General features: G+C 43.0%; 1 protein-coding gene across 1 annotated transcript; it reads right to left on the reverse strand.

Moving 5' to 3' along the window:
• Positions 1–4,788: 4,788 nt before the first annotated feature.
• Positions 4,789–16,149, reverse strand: LOC149497579 (uncharacterized). Its single transcript, XM_089719216.1, has 3 exons — positions 15,882–16,149; positions 15,579–15,776; positions 4,789–4,877 (listed from the first exon to the last, which is right to left on the reverse strand). Exons 1-3 carry the CDS (start codon positions 16,147–16,149, stop codon positions 4,789–4,791), a joined length of 555 nt encoding a protein of 184 aa, XP_089575342.1.
• Positions 16,150–19,140: the final 2,991 nt, after the last annotated feature.

Raw genomic sequence — 19,140 nt, forward strand, 5'->3', positions numbered from 1 at the left:
AGTCAGGGACAACTACAAAAGAATAAGAAATCAGTATTTGTTGTATATTGAGAAAGAAGATAAGCTAAATGTTCAGAGTATCTGTGTACTTACATCGGACAGCTCCTGGTCGTTAAGGAAGCTCCGCCAGTACTCGGGATCCTCGCCACTGGCATAAGTGTGATGGCAGTGGGCCAGATAGCGAGAAATCCTCCTGGACTCGACAGGAGAGTCGCCACTCGGACCCCCGGGGTAGATGCAGTACTCGTAGGACCATACCTGCAACAGAAGAAGTAACGGTATCAGTAAGCTGAACAGTTCAGAACGAGAAGTAAAAGGTAAAGAGTGAAAGAACGTTACCTCCAAAGGCCGGATGAACAGCCAGTTTGACTCACCGCTACCACGAGTCCAGACATCCAGACCGTGGTAGAGATGAGCCAAACCAAGTGTGGCCCAGTCGAAGGACCCGACCTGGCTCAAGTCTCGCAGACATGCCAGCACCGCCGGATCTCCCTTATTCTGGGAGGTGCATAGCAGCTGGGACGAGATAATGTAGAGTAGGAAGGACCGAGCAGCCTGGTCCCTCTCCTCCCTAGTATATGCAGGAGCAGCAGGTCGGGCCTCCTCCAGCAACTCCCTCCAAGCCTCCAAGCGGGTCCTGATCCTCTCGGCCCAGAACCTGAAGACCATCTCATAAGACATGCACCCCTGCACAGTGTATCGGGTCTGTGTCGTAACACCGAGTAGGGAACGGACTAGTTGAGCTCCGATAGCAGCCGTCTGATACCGAGCGTCTAGTGGAGGAACCGGGCCAGTGAAGCGAAGGCCGGTGATGGCAGCATAGTCTATGGGCGTGAGGGTCATCTCTCCAAACCCAAAAATGAAGGTGTGAGTGCAATCGTTCCACCGCTTCATCAATGCGTATCGCATAGCGGGCGGGAAACGAGGCTGTGTGCGGTGCAATCCTGCAGCGTAATCCCCGAAGCCTGCAGCGACTACCCGGGCTCGCATAGGAGGGTCCAATAAGTCCCAGAAGGCAGAAGCATCAGTGGCTGATCCACCTGAACGGGCCTTGCCCAGATTCACCTATAAGAAAATTTCAATTTCAATAAGTATATGACTAACAATTATTCATTTTCTTCTATGACAGGAAAAAAAAAATAATAAAAACCCAAGTTTTGGTTTGAACCATAGCTGCGTCACGCAACTCCAAAGTCGCGTCACGCGTCTACAGAGTCGCGCCACGCAGCTTTACACCAGTTGCGCATTCAGAAGCACAGCTGCGTAGGGCACTTCAGTACTCGCGCCACGCTACCCCACAGCTGCGCCACGCAACTGTTCAAAATAAGTGGCCCCAAGAACGGACGCGTCCCGCAACCACAAAGCCGCGCCACGCATCTCGCCAGCTGCGTCACGCAACTGTTTAAGACTATTACACATTGGCGAACAGTAGCGTCACGCAACTGTTCTTCCAAAGAATAGCTGCGTGACGCGACTGTCGAAGGTACGCAGTGTTTCAATTTCGACCTAATTTCACTACGTTTGTGTTGTTCTCATGCAATTTTCAGGGCAAAATCAAGTCGCCTACGAGTACTAACAAGAAAGTATCATCAAATCAAGGCCTAACACAACTAAAAGGGGTCAATTCTAAGGTTCAAGGCAAGCTAGGGTTTCTGGCGCCTCGAACAGTTGCGTCACGCAACTGTTCACACAAGAACAGCTGTGTGAATACTCAAATTTTGAGACTCGAAAAAGCCGGTTTTCCCGGCCGCGGCGGTGGCGGCCGCCCTTAAAGGCTCTTATCACTCAAATTTTTTGAGGCTCAAAAGCCTGTTTTTTTCGGACTGCGAACAGTCCGGCCGGACCGGAGGCCTTTCGGAAAATTCACCGGAAGTATGCCAATATGGTACTTGAAACGTCCGGAAAATTACGAGGATCACGGAACTGGTTCCGGAATATTTTTTGGAGGTCCGGAACTCCCGGAAAATCCCCCGGAGTGAACCTGCCTGCCCCGGTGGCTCAGCCACCTGAGCCAGCCGCCGAGCCGGCGGCCCATCCCGGCGGCCCAGCCGCCGGGCAGGCCGCCGGGCAGGCCGCCGACCCGGCGGCCCAGCCGCCGGGAAGGTCGCCAAGTCGGCGGCCCGTCCCGGCGGCCCAGCCGCCGGGAAGGCCGCCGAGACCCGGCGGCCCGGCCGCCGGGCCGGCGACCCGGCCACCGAAAACAGTCCGTTATTTTGTGCCTATAAATACAGGCCTCGGGCCTCCTTTTTTGACTCACTCAGTCTGTGTTGACGGACGCTCCTTCTCCCTCTCGCTCCTTGCGATTCTTTACTGCTTTTTCGCATTTTAATTTAGCTTTTATTGCTTTCTTTCTTTGTTAAGTGGTCATTAAAATTAAATTAATTAATTTCCCTTAACGAGGAGCTTAACCTGGAGTTAAGAAGTGGCCGTCGACTAAATCAGGTACACAAAACTAAACTCTGTCTTTTTTAATTTTAGCATTTCATGCATGCTTCTTTTCTACTCCTCTTAAATTCTATAACTGCATAAATGCATTCATACCATTAACTAGGCAAATAAATTGCCTCAATTAAATAAATTTAAGCTAAATGCCCGGTTAATTAATGATCGTGGTATTAAAGCTTAAATTCGACAATATTGGCTAGAAGCCTAGTTAATCAATAACTATGGTGAAATTGCCTTTATTTCGAACAAGTTTTGGCTTAAGTCTAATTAATCAATAATTGTGACTAAAGGGCCCTAATTAAACACTTTTTCTTATTATGGCAATAAATTGCCTATAATTCAATTTAATTAATCACTTTAGGCAAACAAATTGCCTATAAGTGAAAATTAATCTTTTTAAAACGACAAATCGCTTAAATCAAAAATTTGGCTAAAAGCCTTTAATTAATCACTTTAGGCAAACAAATTGCCTATAGGTGAAGATTGACCTTGTTGTAGCGACAAATCGCTTAAATTAAATTTCTTTGGCTAAAAGCCTTCAAACAATTTTTTGGCAAATAAACTGCCTTAAATCAATCAACTTTGGCGACAATCGCCCAATTAGCGTCATTTGGCAAATTAATTGCCTAAACCAATATTTTGGCTTTAAAAGCCTTAAAACAATCCGTTTTGGCACAAATGCCTTAAAAATCAATCTTTTGGCAAGAATAAGCCCAAATTAAATTCTTTTGGCTAAAAGCCTCAAAATCAACATTTTGGCACCAAGTGCCTAAATCCTTCAACCTTTTTGGCAAAATGCCTAAACAAAATGCACAAAGCATACACACACTCATGCATTAAGCATCCCCTTCAAAAGCCCTCTAAAAGAGGCCTATCGAACTACGTTGACTTTGATCTTCCATTCAAACGGAAGTACGTAGGCACGTTCGGGATCTAACCCCGGGCGGCAAGTCGAATCACATAAACATCTTTTTTCATTGGTCTAAATTATTTCATCTTCCTTGCAAAAACATTCATTCTTAGGTTAGTTTCATCAGCATGACATAGTCTCGGGATCCACCTCGGGTTCGAAGACCATGCCTTAGACATTGGGCTAATTAATCTAGTAACTAGGTTAATTAAAATTGGAGTCACTTAGGGTTTTTCCTAGTTTACCCTAAAACAATTAAACAAGGTGGCGACTCATACATTCACGTGCATTTCTTCCTTTAGTCACATGCATTCACTATGCTAATGATATTTTGGGGAGGGGTTCACAGTTTGGCGACTCTGCTGGGGAATGCTATGTAATCTTTTTGCATAATAGTGGACTACAATTGTTGAATAAACTAACCTGCCCTTCTTTAGGGCATTACTTTACTATGCTTTGTTTTGCAGGGTACCTTGACATACTCGATGAGAGGAAATTTGAACTTAAGTGACAAATTTGATTAAGACATTTAAATTTGTTGATTTATTTGCACAATCGAGAATCCTTTTCTCCATTGCATAAAAAATGAATTTCAAATGAATTTCTTCTCTTTCTGTTCAAACTTCTGAGTCTGGATAGCAAGTAGCGCTGATCGGCAGGTCTCTTTGATTATGTCGACGGACAGCCAAAGCGTCCTCCCTGTTACCACAAACCATCCCTAATCCTTTTGGGGGTGGCCCATGAGTATGCGTACCGTTGGACCCACGCGAAACTCTTTGTTTCACATGTGGTTAGGTATATCCTTACTCAAGGTTTAAGGGTCCCCTTATAAGCCAATTCTCTATTTGTGTCATAGCCTATAGAACCTATCCTTTAGGACTGTATGCACCCAATGATACGAATCATATCATTAAACAAAGTATGACGTGATGTTGTGCGCATTCATGACATATCATCTCATTAAAAAAAAGAACATTTAATTTCAAAAGCTGGAAAATCACATTTTTGGGCCCTGAGACCTGAAAAATTACATTTTGGCCCCTAAGGCCCAAAAATTCTCCATTTGGCCCCTAAGGCCCAAAAATGCCCAATTTGGCCACAAAGGCCCAAAAGTTCACATTTTGGCCCCTAAGGCCCAAGAAAAATTTTCTTTGAGAACTTAGGGCCATTCGAAAAGTCGAGGTGTCCTAGCATACCAACATTACCCTACCACATAGGGTCAGACCGTCCCATCTCACAGGGTCAAGTCATTCTTCCCTATATCAACACCACCCAACATTGTTTGGTCATACCACCCCACATCATAAGGGTCAAGTCCAAATACCTTACCCATACATTACCCCACCTCACACTATCTCACATACCCTATGAAAATACCTTATATAGGATTAGTCTAATCGTTTTGACTATGTCCTTTCACAGGTAACCCCCGTTCAAGTACCAGTCACGTCTACAGTACTATCACCGACCTCACCAGCTTCACCAGCTGCACCAGTTTTACCTACAACTCCTACAACCCTACCTGCACCAATGGCATCACTCACTGACATCCAAAATCTCATTGAACAACTGGAGGCCAGGATGGAGACCAGAATGAATGAGGCATTGGCTGCCCAAAGGACTGCCCTGATAGCTGAACTAGGTAATGGTAATGGAAATGGGGCTTCGGCCGGGGGAAGTGGACCTACTACCTCTAATCAGGGTCCTGCTGATGAACCGACAAACCCTGCCCTTAACCTGGATGACATGCCCTCCAGAACTGCTTCTGAGCTGGAAGCTCAGAAAATGAGAGAGAAGCTAGAATTTTTGGGAAGATCTATCACTGCTCTCAAAACCCACAAGGAAGTGGTGGACATGGACTCCTTGTCCTTGTTCCCCGAAGCAAGATTACCTACAAAATTCAAGATGCCTAACATGGACAAGTTTGATGGAACCACTTGTCCCAAAACTCATCTGAAAATGTATGTAGGTGCCCTAAACCCGTTTGGCCTGAACAGCGAGCTCCTTGCTCAGTTGTTTCAGCAATCTTTGACTGGTGCTGCATTAAGATGGTTTGTTAGCTTGGATCGTTCCAAAATGAAGAATTGGGAGGACATATGCAATGCTTTCAACACGCAGTACCATTATAATATTGAAGTGGATGTTACCCGGAGGGAGCTAGAAACCACTAAACAAAAGAACAATGAGCCTTTCTCCTCGTTCCTTTCGAGGTGGAGAGCCAAAGCCGCTCAAATGATCAACCGACCCTCTGAACAGGAACAAGTTGACATAATAATCAAGAATTTACTGCCAGTCTACCAGTCACAGCTTCAAACACAGTACTTGCCTACGTTCCAATCGCTTATTGCGACTGCAACTAAGGTGGAAGACTTAATCCAGTTGGGTCAACTCAAAGAAGACTCATACAAGAAGCAGAATCATGCTGGGTCCAGTGAGACAAATGAAATAGCCAGTATAATCCCCACGAATCCTTTACGTGTTGGGAATTTGGGAAACAATCAGCCAAGGAGGCAATATACTGATCTCGGCATGCCAATCCTTTTGGTGTTCCGAGAAGCAGTGAAATCAAATTTACTGAAGCCCTTAGAAGCAAGGCCATTACCAAACCCCCTGCTCCGGAATTTCAAAGCCAATGAATACTGTGAGTACCATCAAGGACATGGGCATAAGACCGAATCATGCTGGACTTTGAAAAATCGTCTACAAGACCTGGTTGACAATGGGTCCATCATCCCCAAGAGCAAGCTGAACATTAACCAATCCCTTGCCTAACCAGGGGATTAATGCAAAAAAATTTTGCTGAACAAGAATCGTTCGATCCTTTCGAACTTTTCTTAGAAATGAATGAAGTTTGTATCTGAGAAGATTGATATCAAACCTCCAAAAGAACAAAGGAATTGTTCAAGACCAACGACCACATGTCTGATCGATTGAAGCATCGAGAAGAACGAAGTCACTACAGTCAATTCAATCCTAGTCCATCACAGTCCACCTAGAGTCTATCTTTTAGGGTCTAGTTCTTTTTCTTTTCATTTTCATTTCCATTCAAGTTTTCATTCAATTCAAATTTGTAAATCTAAGTGTCTTTTGTACACAAATTTTGTCTTATCAATAAAAAGGAATCAGTTTACGTTCTAATCATGTTTATACTCTTTCCCTATCCTTTCCTGTGAAAGCACAAAAAAAAAAAAAATCGAAAAAATAATAAAAAAAGAAATTAAAAAAAAATGATGATAAAAAAAAAGATAATAAAAATTGGCAAAGGAAAATGCATTCATTTGCTCTGCATCAATCAAAGCTGGGGCATCCTAAGAAGCACCATCAAAAGGGAAGTTTTGAAGGGTAATCATGGAAAGGATCCAGCAAAGGGTACGCAAGACTTCAAACAGTACCGAGGCAAAGCCGATTGAAGGGGTTAGGGCCAGAATGGTTTCTCCGAAAACCCAGGAATGGAAGATGCTCTGACAGAGAGGTGTCTGAATTTTGAGCTTAAAAGCGACAGAATAAAGAAGTTATGTTTGGAATTGGATTGGGTCTGCACGAAGTCGCAATGCTATCCATACACTACTCAAGTCATCTCAGAATCAAGTTGCCTCGAAATTCTTTATGGAGAGGCTGCTTCTAAGTGAGCAAGAGAAAAAAAAAACGGGACAAAAGGAACCCTTGGTCAAAAGGAGTCAAAAGGAACTTCTGCACAAAAGAAAGAAATCAAGGACAAAGCTACAGGAAATCAAGTTGTCAAAAAATGGGTCAACTGCAAGCTCTCCGGCCCATCAAGGGTAGAAGACAAATCATTTCAGCCATAAGGACAAAGACCAAGCGGCTGCTCACATTTTGAAAAAGCAAGTTAAAAGAAGCAGTCATTTCCACAAATTGGATGACAACAAACACCTTGAAAATCGAGCGCCAAGCATGGCACAAGTACGAGTGTCCTTATAAACAAGGATCATTTCTCAAAACAAAGAAAAGGAAGAGTCTCCTCAAAATTCCTTATGGAGAGGAGAACCATTGAGGAAATAATTTTCAAATTCAGAGGAAGATAAAGTTCAAGAAAAGGAATCAAATTAACCTCAAGAATTCAAACATGGCGAAGCCACAAACTCAAAGCATAAAAGCTTCTTCAACATTCAAGCCACTCAAGTTACCACCACAATGTGGGTATTCAAAACTCTTTGTGATGAATGCAAGTCATATTTCAGTCAACCAGTGGTAAAACCACTACAACAACAAAGTCAGATTCGCCTAGGGTCATCACTATCATACGAGCCCGGGTCAATAAGTTGATTCAACAGCATCCAGCCGGGAAGGAATCCCGCAAAGACATCCAGCCGGGAAGGAATCCCGCGAAGACATTAAGCCGGGAAGGAATCCTGCGAAGAAATCAAAACAGAAATGAATTCTGCATCAACATCCAGCCGGGAAGGAATCCCGCGAAGACATTAAGCCGGGAAGGAATCCTGCGAAGAAATCAAAACAGAAATGAATTCTGCATCAACATCCAGCCGGGAAGGAATCCCGCGAAGACATTAAGCCGGGAAGGAATCCTGCGAAGAAATCAAAACAGAAATGAATTCTGCATCAACATCCAGCCGAGAAGGAATCCCGCGAAGACATCAAGCCGGGAAGGAATCCTGCAAAGAAATCAAAAAAAAGAAATGAATTCTGCATCCAGCCGGGAAGGAATCCCGCAAAGACATCAAGCCGGGAAGGAATCCTGCGAAGACATCAAGCCAGAAATGAATTCTGCATCAACATCAAGTTGGGAAGGAATCCCGCAAAGACATCCAGTCGGGAAGGAATCTCGCAAAGACGTCAAGCCGGGAAGAAATCCCGCGAAGAAATCAAGCCGGAGATGAATTCCGCACCAGCCGAGCACGAAGTTCGCATCCTGGAAGGAACTACGAAAGACCTGATTCTCTCCATCCCCCGAAGAGTTCTGGGAGATACGTAGGCAGCCACGAAGGCGCGGTCACAAACATAAGTTTGCATCATAAAAAGCATTTTCTCTTTGCCAATATAATAAAAAAAAAGAAGAATAAATAAAAAAAAAGAGAGAAGAAAAGAAAAATAAAAGCTGGAGTTGAAAACCCGAAAGGGCGGCTTCAGGCAAGAATTGAGCCCGCTAGACTGAAAACCCGAAAGGGCGGTCTAGGCAAAAGTTAGGGCAAAGAGCCTGCTAGAGTCGAAAACCCGAAAGGGCGGCTACTAGGCAAAAGTTAAGGCGAAAAGAAAAACAAAAGTGCCTTCAAAGGTCTCCTTGGGAGTATATAAATCATTTTTTCCAAGAATCACTGAGTTCCTTCGAGTCAAAATTCATTACAAGAAAAATTTGAGTCTCTAAATCGAGTCTCCAATGAGTCTCTAAAATCAAGTCTCCATCACCAGTGGTCATTCCACAATGGGTCACAAAGATCGAGTCATTCTCAAAAAAGTTCGTTTTGAAAGCGTCATTCTTTGAGTCATTCCTCGAAAAAAAAGAGAGCGAGGAAAATGTCAATTCACTCCCCGGGGTTTCCAAAACAGCCCTAAAAAAATGTCAAACATAATCGTTGAGAGGTAATTCTTTAATACCTTGTCGCCACTCGGACCATCGTTTCTTTGATCCTTTCAGACGAGCGATGTCATCCACATTGTCCATTTTCCTCGAGTCATATAAGTGGCTTTGTTCTCTTTGATTCCTCAATCGATTGGACAAGTACAAACCCAATGTTTTGAAGTATTCCATGGTCAGCACCATTCTGGGGGCAAGAAGTGATAAGAACCTTCACCATTCTCCCATCACAGAAGTAATCACGGAATTTTGTCTTTCATTAAGAAGAAATTCCATTTCAGCTAATAAGGGCATCAATTCTCTCAAGCCGGGGGCAAAATCCTCCAAGTTGGATTCAGGGGCAAGTGTTATAAAAAAAAAAAACATACACAACCCAGGGTGGAACCCAACCATCGTCAATCTCTTTTACTCAAACCCAGGGTAGAACCCAGTTAATGGTTAACTTTCTTACATAAAACCTAGGGTGAAACCCTAACCAATAACCAACCCTTTTTCATCCAAAACCAAGCCATTTGATCATTTCGACTTTAGGTGGACCCTTTGGTTCTCAATGAGAAAAGTAAAAATAAAGCAAATCTCTTTTCAAGCCCTCATTAAGAGGCAAAACATCTTTTCAAGTCCTCTAAGAGGCCAAACATCTTTTCTAGCCCTCATTAAGAGGCAAAACATCTTTTCAAGCCCTCATTAAGAGGCAAAACATCTTTTCAAGCCCTCATTAAGAGGCAAAATCTCTTTTCAAGCCCTCATTAAGAGGCAAAACATCTTTTCAAGTCCTCTAAGAGGCAAAATTTCTTTTTAAGTCCTCAAAGAGGCAAAAACATCTTTAAATTGCAAACATAAATCCTTGCATTCGATCATTTCATTTCAAGGAAAAACCCAACGGCGGGGTTTCCTCCTCTGCCTATCCTCAAAATTTGGTCTTCAGACAACCACCGACGCCCATAAATCATTTTTATGGTTGCCGGTGGGGGGCAACTGTGAATACTCAAATTTTGAGACTCGAAAAAGCCGGTTTTCCCGGCCGCGGCAGTGGCGGCCGCCCTTAAAGGCGGCGGTAGCCGCTATCGCCGGCGGCCGTGCCGCCGGCGACAGCGGCTGCAGTCGCCTGTGAATACTCAAATTTTTTGAGGCTCAAAAGCCTATTTTTTTCGGACTGCGAACAGTCCGGCCGGACCGGAGGCCTTTCGGAAAATTCACCGGAAGTATGCCAATATGGTACTTGAAACGTCCGAAAAATTACGAGGATCACGGAACTGGTCCCGGAATATTTTTTGGAGGTCTGGAACTCCCGGAAAATCCCCCGGAGTGAACCTGCCTGCCCCGGTGGCTCAGCCACCGGAGCCAGCCGCCGAGCCGGCGGCCCAGCCGCCGGGCAGGCCGCCGACCCGAAGGACCGGCGGCTCGGCCGCCGGGAAGGTCGCCAAGTCGGCGGCCCAGCCGCCGGGCAGGCCGCCGGGAAGGCCGCCGAGACCCGGCGGCCCGGCCGCCGGGATGGCCGCCGGGCCGGCGACCCGGCCACCGAAAACAGTCCGTTATTTTGTGCCTATAAATACAGGCCTCGGGCCTCCTTTTTTGACTCACTCAGTCTGTGTTGACGGACGCTCCTTCTCCCTCTCGCTCCTTGCGATTCTTTACTGCTTTTTCGCATTTTAATTTAGCTTTTATTGCTTTTTTTCTTTGTTAAGTGGTCATTAAAATTAAATTAATTAATTTCCCTTAACGAGGAGCTTAACCTGGAGTTAAGAAGTGGCCGTCGACTAAATCAGGTACACAAAACTAAACTCTGTCTTTTTTAATTTTAGCATTTCATGCATGCTTCTTTTCTACTCCTCTTAAATTCTATAACTGCATAAATGCATTCATACCATTAACTAGGCAAATAAATTGCCTCAATTAAATAAATTTAAGCTAAATGCCCGGTTAATTAATGATCGTGGTATTAAAGCTTAAATTCGACAATATTGGCTAGAAGCCTAGTTAATCAATAACTATGGTGAAATTGCCTTTATTTCGAACAAGTTTTGGCTTAAGTCTAATTAATCAATAATTGTGACTAAAGGGCCCTAATTAAACACTTTTTCTTATTATGGCAATAAATTGCCTATAATTCAATTTAATTAATCACTTTAGGCAAACAAATTGCCTATAAGTGAAAATTAATCTTTTTAAAACGACAAATCGCTTAAATCAAAAATTTGGCTAAAAGCCTTTAATTAATCACTTTAGGCAAACAAATTGCCTATAGGTGAAGATTGACCTTGTTGTAGCGACAAATCGCTTAAATTAAATTTCTTTGGCTAAAAGCCTTCAAACAATTTTTTGGCAAATAAACTGCCTTAAATCAATCAACTTTGGCGACAATCGCCCAATTAGCGTCATTTGGCAAATTAATTGCCTAAACCAATATTTTGGCTTTAAAAGCCTTAAAACAATCCGTTTTGGCACAAATGCCTTAAAAATCAATCTTTTGGCAAGAATAAGCCCAAATTAAATTCTTTTGGCTAAAAGCCTCAAAATCAACATTTTGGCACCAAGTGCCTAAATCCTTCAACCTTTTTGGCAAAATGCCTAAACAAAATGCACAAAGCATACACACACTCATGCATTAAGCATCCCCTTCAAAAGCCCTCTAAAAGAGGCCTATCGAACTACGTTGACTTTGATCTTCCATTCAAACGGAAGTACGTAGGCACGTTCGGGATCTAACCCCGGGCGGCAAGTCGAATCACATAAACATCTTTTTTCATTGGTCTAAATTATTTCATCTTCCTTGCAAAAACATTCATTCTTAGGTTAGTTTCATCAGCATGACATAGTCTCGGGATCCACCTCGGGTTCGAAGACCATGCCTTAGACATTGGGCTAATTAATCTAGTAACTAGGTTAATTAAAATTGGAGTCACTTAGGGTTTTTCCTAGTTTGCCCTAAAACAATTAAACAAGGTGGCGACTCATACATTCACGTGCATTTCTTCCTTTAGTCACATGCATTCACTATGCTAATGATATTTTGGGGAGGGGTTCACAAGCTGCGTCACGCAACTGTTCATGGAAGAACAGCCGCGCCACGCAACTCCTACCTGCGTGACGCGACTGTTGACGCAGGCGCAAACACAAAGAAACAGTTCTATCTACTACAGCTACGGATCAAAAGCACTAAAAAATAACAAATTGAGGAAACTTTCATTTACCTCGGATCGAAAGCCGCGCATCCGACTCGTCTCGTACCGGATTGGAAACTCCGTACCCGGCAACGGAAGAAGCTGCAACGGCCGCGTCCCGGGGGTCAGCAGATTCCGGCTCACCGTGGAACGTAGGGATATCGGGTAGGGCCCCGAGAGTCTCCATCTCTCGAGTGTAGGCGGAAGCAGGGATTTCAGGAAGCTGAGACATCTTTTTCAGTTGAAAGTTCAGAGAATTTTCTATTGCTTAGGGTTTGTGAATAAGTGAAAATGAATCGATTAAGAAAAGAGTTACTTATAGTAAATATCCGGACCCAAGCCCACTTTTTAAAAGCCCAGAGAGAGTGACGAGCCCATCACCTTCTTTCAACGCCCAATAAGCCCATGCGGCCCGATCAAAAGCCCACAACGGTCCACTTCGGCAATTTGACGTCGATGTGCGGCCCGTACACTTCAGCGATTTTTGTCTACTCACCGCACAGGGGGCAGAAACATCAAATTGCCCAGATTACCCTCAGGTAAGCTTTCTTTTAACCACTGTATCATAAAAGGTATACTTGAAAATGCAGATAACAAATTTTTGTTAAAATTTTATGCCGAAATTTTCGCTAAAATTTTTGCAAAATGATTAAGATATGCCTACAAAAATGGATATTTTTGGTCCTAGGCCGGAATTCCGGACTGGGGGCAAAAGTATAACCTTTTGCCTTAATACGAATCATCTTTCATAATTAATGCATGGGAACATGTGATGTTCCAATATTTTTCTAACGGAAGGCAAAGTCTGTTTGTACACGGATATTGTCCTTTTTCTTGTGAACAATTTTTCAGGCCAACCGGTGATGGTTTTTCGAAGCCGATAGGTCTTACTGATTAGTGATGGTGCATTGCGAAGCTAGTCAGAACAATTGCAAAACAGTGATGATGTATTGCGAAGCTGTTTGAAATTTCTTCCCCAGTCAATGATGTTGAGTTGTGAAGTTGACCAGGGTAAAATCCACATCTTTCGGGCCGATCAAACCGAGCTTCGAAGATACCTTTTCAAAACTGACTGGAGCCGACAAAGCCGACCAAACCGAGCTGAGGAGGTGGCCAGATCAAAGCTCTTCAAGCTAATCAAACCGAGCTTCGAAGACTTTGTTATCAAATCAACATCTTTCGAGCCGATCAAACCGAGCTTCGAGGATGCTTCTTCAGATCTCAGGGAAACCGACAAAGCCGACCAAATCGAGCTGAGAAGGTGACCAAATCTTCAAAACCCTTCAGGCCGATCAAACCGAGCCCCGAAGGTGTCTTCCAAGCTGATCAAACCGAGCTTAGGAGGTGACCAGTTGATTGATTCAGCATCTTTCCAAGCCGATCAAACCGAGCTTCGAGAGGATTGCCTGATAGAAGGTTCGTCAACGGACCACTTCAACATTAATCGTTTATACAATTAATGATAAAGTGGGGGGGCAAACTGTTGACTCGTGATTTTATGCCTCCACCTGACCCAATGATGATATGAGGACAAGGGACAAGGTATCACGATAAACCAGAAGTGTTTGAACCAAAAATTGAATCAAACCGCCCAAAGGAGCCTGACCCGCGTTAGGGTTCCGTCACGCAGCTATTACCTGCGTGACGGCACTATTAGCTGCGTCACGCAGCTCTAACAGGGCTGACACCTCTGGCGCGCGCCCGTGCAACAGCCTGCACTGTGTGTATGGATACGCGGCAACTGTACGAAAAGTAAGTCGCGTCACGCAGGTTTACGGGTGCGTCACGCAGCTTCTACCCGCGTGACGCGACTGCCCTGTTGCCCTACCATATAAATACAACATTTCACAGCAAAAGGAGGACTTTTGACACTTTCTCTTATTTTTCTCTAAGAATTCTAAGACCTTAAGTTTTCGATAAAAAAACGGCTAGGGTTTCTTCCCCAAGAACTCAAGTGAGTAAACTTGAGGAAGATCAAGTCCTTAACAGTTTAGTTTTTGAAATCAAAAAGCATAAAAAATATAATAAGAGAAAAAGAGAGAAAGGAAAGAAAGAAGAAAACATTTTGCTCTATGAAAATCTGGTAATCACATTCCTGGAATCGTGAAACAACGTCCTCAAGCTAATCTCAGCGCATGCAATCCTCGAATCTGAGGGCTAGGTAACTAGTCTAAACATTATCTTTCATTTATAGCATTTTATTCCTTAAATCTCATTTTTCACAATATTTAGTTGAAATGTTATTGGTAAAACGTAAGTTTGTCCATTGTTGAACATTCCTGGGTTAGTTTTAATCACTTTTAATAAAAAGAACACGTAGAAAAAAAGTAGTTTGAAAGGTAGTTGCAGACCAGAGCAGCCGCGTCACGCAGCTACTACCTGCGTGACGCGACTGCTCGCGTCCAAAAGCCTTCATTTTGGGGTAGACCACCTGCATGGCGCAACTGTTTGCGTACTCAGTTTTATTTTGTTTTTATACTCTATTTAATGATTCACTGTAAATAAATAATCAATATGTTTGAGTGTCTTAAATGAGCTATGAACAGCTCCGTCACGCAGCTGGAAGTTCCGTCACGCGACTGTTCTTCATAGAACAGCTGCGTGACGCAACTGTTCTAGTCTACAGGGCCATAACTAGAGTTCCGTCACGCGACTATTCTTCGTAGAATAGCTGCGTGACGCAACTGTTACAAGTTCCAGAATAAAAGACAAGAGTTGCGTCACGCGACTGTTCTTTGTAGGACACCCGCGTGACGCGACTGTCCCCCATTACCAGTTTATTTTTGTTATTTCATTTTAATTTCATGTCGTTAAACAGATTCTAATCCTAATCCGGAAAATGATCAATTATGGACAAACTGAGTCTTAATCAGACAAAGTCAATTAATTATTGATGATTATGAGGTTTTTAGGATTTATTTCTTATTGTTTATCATTAATTATATTATTAAACTCAGTTTGTGGCCCGCCTTTAACCATAAGGCAAGAGCGGGTCTTTTAATTATTCTTGCTATATATATTGTGGATGAATGATGGGTGTGATGATTAATTTGTGAATGAATGCAATGAATGAATTTATTTGGGACGATTAACTAATTTTCCAAATAGGAACTCGGTTCGATTTATTCGGGTTGGGTTTAAATAATTGGCTTTTCTAAAATAAAATCAATTAGAAATCGTAGGTTAAAAGAGGCCGGTTTTTCGGGCGTCGGTTTCCAACGAGCCGACGTACCCAATTCCCTTACTTAGAATCTCTTTGTTTCATTTGACCATTGTTTCAAAATAAAAGGGCCTTGAATAAAATGGGTTAAAATGGAGTCACTTTTATAAAATTAAAATTGGAAGCGGTCCCATTGCCGAAATAATGGGTGGCGACTAAAATGATTTATAAGACCGATTTATCGGCATCGTATATCCAAAAAAAGATTTTTGTCACCACTTTTCCAAAATAAACACACATAAAAAATGAGAACAAAAAAGAACCCTTTTTGATTTTTCTCCGGGGGAAAACAGACTCCATCATAGATCTTCTTCATTATCTCTTCTCCTTCCTTCTTGCCTACACATCTTAGAAGCATTCCATTCCAGGCCTTCCTATACAGTTCACCATTGGCTAGGACATACTTCAAAGCCATTTTCCTTATAACCGATCGGTCTTCTTTTGTTGCATCATCAAAAAAGGTTCCATCTTTCATGTACTGCAAAATATCTGTAAACCAAGGTTCTTCCTCTGACTCAACTTGATTCACAAAATGTTCTTCATAGCATGGCATATTTGCTGCGGTAATGATAAATGGCTTCTTTGGGATCTTACTCAAATCCTGCCACGCTGAGGCTAGGTTTGCCAAAGCATTTGGGATTCTGTTATGAGTTCTACCTATGTGAGTAAAAATGATCTTGTCAAAGGGTGCTGCTTTCTTTAACAAGTATTCAACATAGGGCTTCAGCCTATCTTCCTCAACTTTCCATCTTTCACTGGCATGTTCAAGAACCAACAATGAGTCTCCTATCACCTCAACCTCCTTAGCGCCTGTTGCAAGAAGAGACTCGATTCCCATAATACATGCTTCGTATTCTGCCATATTGTTGGTGACTGGGAACAACAACCTTTTTCACATTGTTGTCCCCTCGCCATTGGGCGCTTCTATCACAATACCAGCTCCAGCTCCATTCCTATTGGCTGATCCGTCAAAGTATAGTTTCCAGACCCCTTTTTCAACACATAACAAATGTTCGTCTGGAAATTCTAGTTCCCATGGTTCATCATCTGCGATGGAATTCTCAGCCAGGAATTCTGCAACAACCCGACCTTTGACCGTCTTCTTTGTGACAAACGCCGCATCTACACTGGACATCTGAATTAACCATTTGGACAACCGTCCTTCTAGAGTAGGTGTTTTCTTAAGATACTTCATAGGATCAATTTTAGAAACAAAGGTGATCCTGAAAGAATCAAAATAAGGCATCAACTTCTTGATCGACCACACCATTGCCATACATGTCTTCTCTATCAAATTATACTTCTCCTCAATAGGCAGTAATTTCTTACTGATATAATAGATGGCCTTTTCTACTCCAGCAGCATCTGGCTGTGCCAACATAGCTCCAACTCCTGCATCCTCTACAGACAAGTACAGAATCAAAGGTTCTCCCAGTCTAGGAGAACTTAACACTGGTGGATTCATCAAGTACTCCTTTATATGGTTAAAGGCCTTCTGACAATCCTCATTCCATCTGACCGGCTGGTTCTTCCTAAGCAACTTGAAGATCGGAGCACAGGTAATAGATAATCTAGAAATGAACATGCTGATATACTGGATCTTTCCCAAGAAGCTTCTCACCTGATGCTCTGTTCTCGGCGGTTCCATGTCTTGAATGGCTTTTATTTTATCTGGGTCAATCTCAATCCCGTTAGGTCCCACAACAAAACCTAACAACTTCCCCTTCATTACTCCAAATATGCACTTTTTGGGATTGAGTCTTAAATTGTATTGTTTGACCCGCGCGAACTTTTCCAACATCTCCGTATGTTCTTCTTGTGTTTTTGTCATGATCACCATATCATCCACATATACCTCCAATCCTTTATGGATCATATCATGAAACAAGGTTGTATCCATTCTCTGATATGTTGCTCCGGCATTCTTCAACCCAAATGGCATCACCCTATAACAGAAGGTCCCAAAATCGGTAGTGAAGGCGGTCTTGTGCTTGTCAATTAAAGCCATCAGGATTTGGTTGTACCCATAGAATCCGTCCATAATGGAATAACATCCCATTCCTGCAGCACTATCGATCAGAACATCTATATATGGAAGTGGGAAGTCATCTTTGGGCGAGGCTTTATTTAAATCTCTGTAGTCGACACAGACTCTTAGTCTCCCATCCTTCTTAAGCACAGGGACTATGTTTGCTAACCACTCAAGGTAATGCACTACCTCCAAGAAACCTGCATCTAGCTGCTTCTGAACCTCAGCCTTGATCTTGTCTTGCCACTTTGGTCTGGACCGTCTTCTTTTCTGCTTTACTGGCATGATATTCGGATCGGTAGGGATGAAATGCTCTGCAAGTGACCTGTCGATCTCCGGCATATCAACATAACTCCAAGCAAAGACTTCTGAATTCCTCTTGAGACATTCTTGGAGATCCTTTCTAAGCTCAAGCTTAAAGTCTGATCCGATTTTGATTATTTTGGGATCTTCGGCGGTGCTTAGGTTAAATGCGAAATGATGCAATGCATTTATGTCAAATATGCGTGTGGTATAATCAATGCCATGAACACGACAATCGGGAAAACAAGAAAACAAGTAATCAAAATTCACTTCCAGTGATTGAAATAGTAAAGGAAATCCATCCAGATCGTTCTCAAAGCAACATTCAGAAAAACAAAAAACAGGATTAAGAGCTTGTTCAATACACTCATCACAGCTATCTTTAATGGTTTGTACTACTTCATCAGCATCAGGAGGATCCTCGGTCTCTGGGGTAGCTTTTTCTTTCATTTCTATGCGCTTTGACATCTCCAGCATCTTCCTCTCGGCTTCCTCTGCATCTTCTGCTGCTAGCAATGATTGGAGGATCCTCGCCTTGGACTTCTGCTCTTGAATCATCTTTGAAGCTTCATCCCCAATCCCGAGGAAGTCTTCAAACTCTGGCATCTTCTGGGACCATTCTGAGCCACTTCCTGCTTGAACCATGCCAATCATAAATTGTGTACCATCCACTAATTGCTCAAAGGAAGGCTCTGGAGACTTGATGATCTGTTCCTCAAAATCTATCATAAAAATCTCCAAGCCTGGATACGTCTTTCCTCTGCTCTGAAACCCTCCAAAAGCCTCTGGGGTAAAGAAAATCTTGTTCAATCCCGGCTCTTTCTTCGGAGACTGAACTTCACACTTCTCTTTCTTCCTATTCTTTGAGTACCCCAAACCGTATCGGTGCTTCTGACAACATGAAGATGGCACTGGTTCAAACCTGCCTTGCAAATCTCGGCCTAACCCCTTGCCATACTTCCACTGCATTTTCTTCATCATCTTTCGGGAGAAAGGGTTCATCCTATTAACTGCACTTTTCTCTTTAGTGATTATAACATTATCAATTACAGCCACTTGAAATCCAGATAAGGGCACAGTTGCCTCTAAACCTTCCACAGTAGCAACATTCAGTTCTTCCTGAGCATTAATCGTTACAACATCAGTGCCCCAAGGTATCTTGACCTTTCTATGCAATGTGGATGGAATCGCACCCAAAGGATGCAGCCACGGGCTTCCCAACAGCAAAGCATAATTAGCTAAGATGTCCAAGACTATCACTTCCACCCAACTCTCTACTACTCCTGTTGAAATCTTTTCTCTGGATATTCCCTTAGCACTACGCATGGTGTTATCATAAGCTTTTACAACCATGGTAGATGGCTCGAGCTCCAACTCTTCAATCTTGAACTTGGATAACATTTTTAACGGACAAATGCACAATGGTGACCATTATCAACCGTTACATTACGGGTCTCTCTTCCATTAACACCAACTTGGATGTATAGAGGTTTAAAATGGTTCCTACCTTCGGGAGGAAGA

Source organism: Jatropha curcas, chromosome 3 (assembly GCF_041381405.1).
Source record: "Jatropha curcas cultivar XTBG-Jc1 chromosome 3, XTBG_Jcur_1.0, whole genome shotgun sequence".
NCBI classification, from domain to species: domain Eukaryota; kingdom Viridiplantae; phylum Streptophyta; class Magnoliopsida; order Malpighiales; family Euphorbiaceae; genus Jatropha; species Jatropha curcas.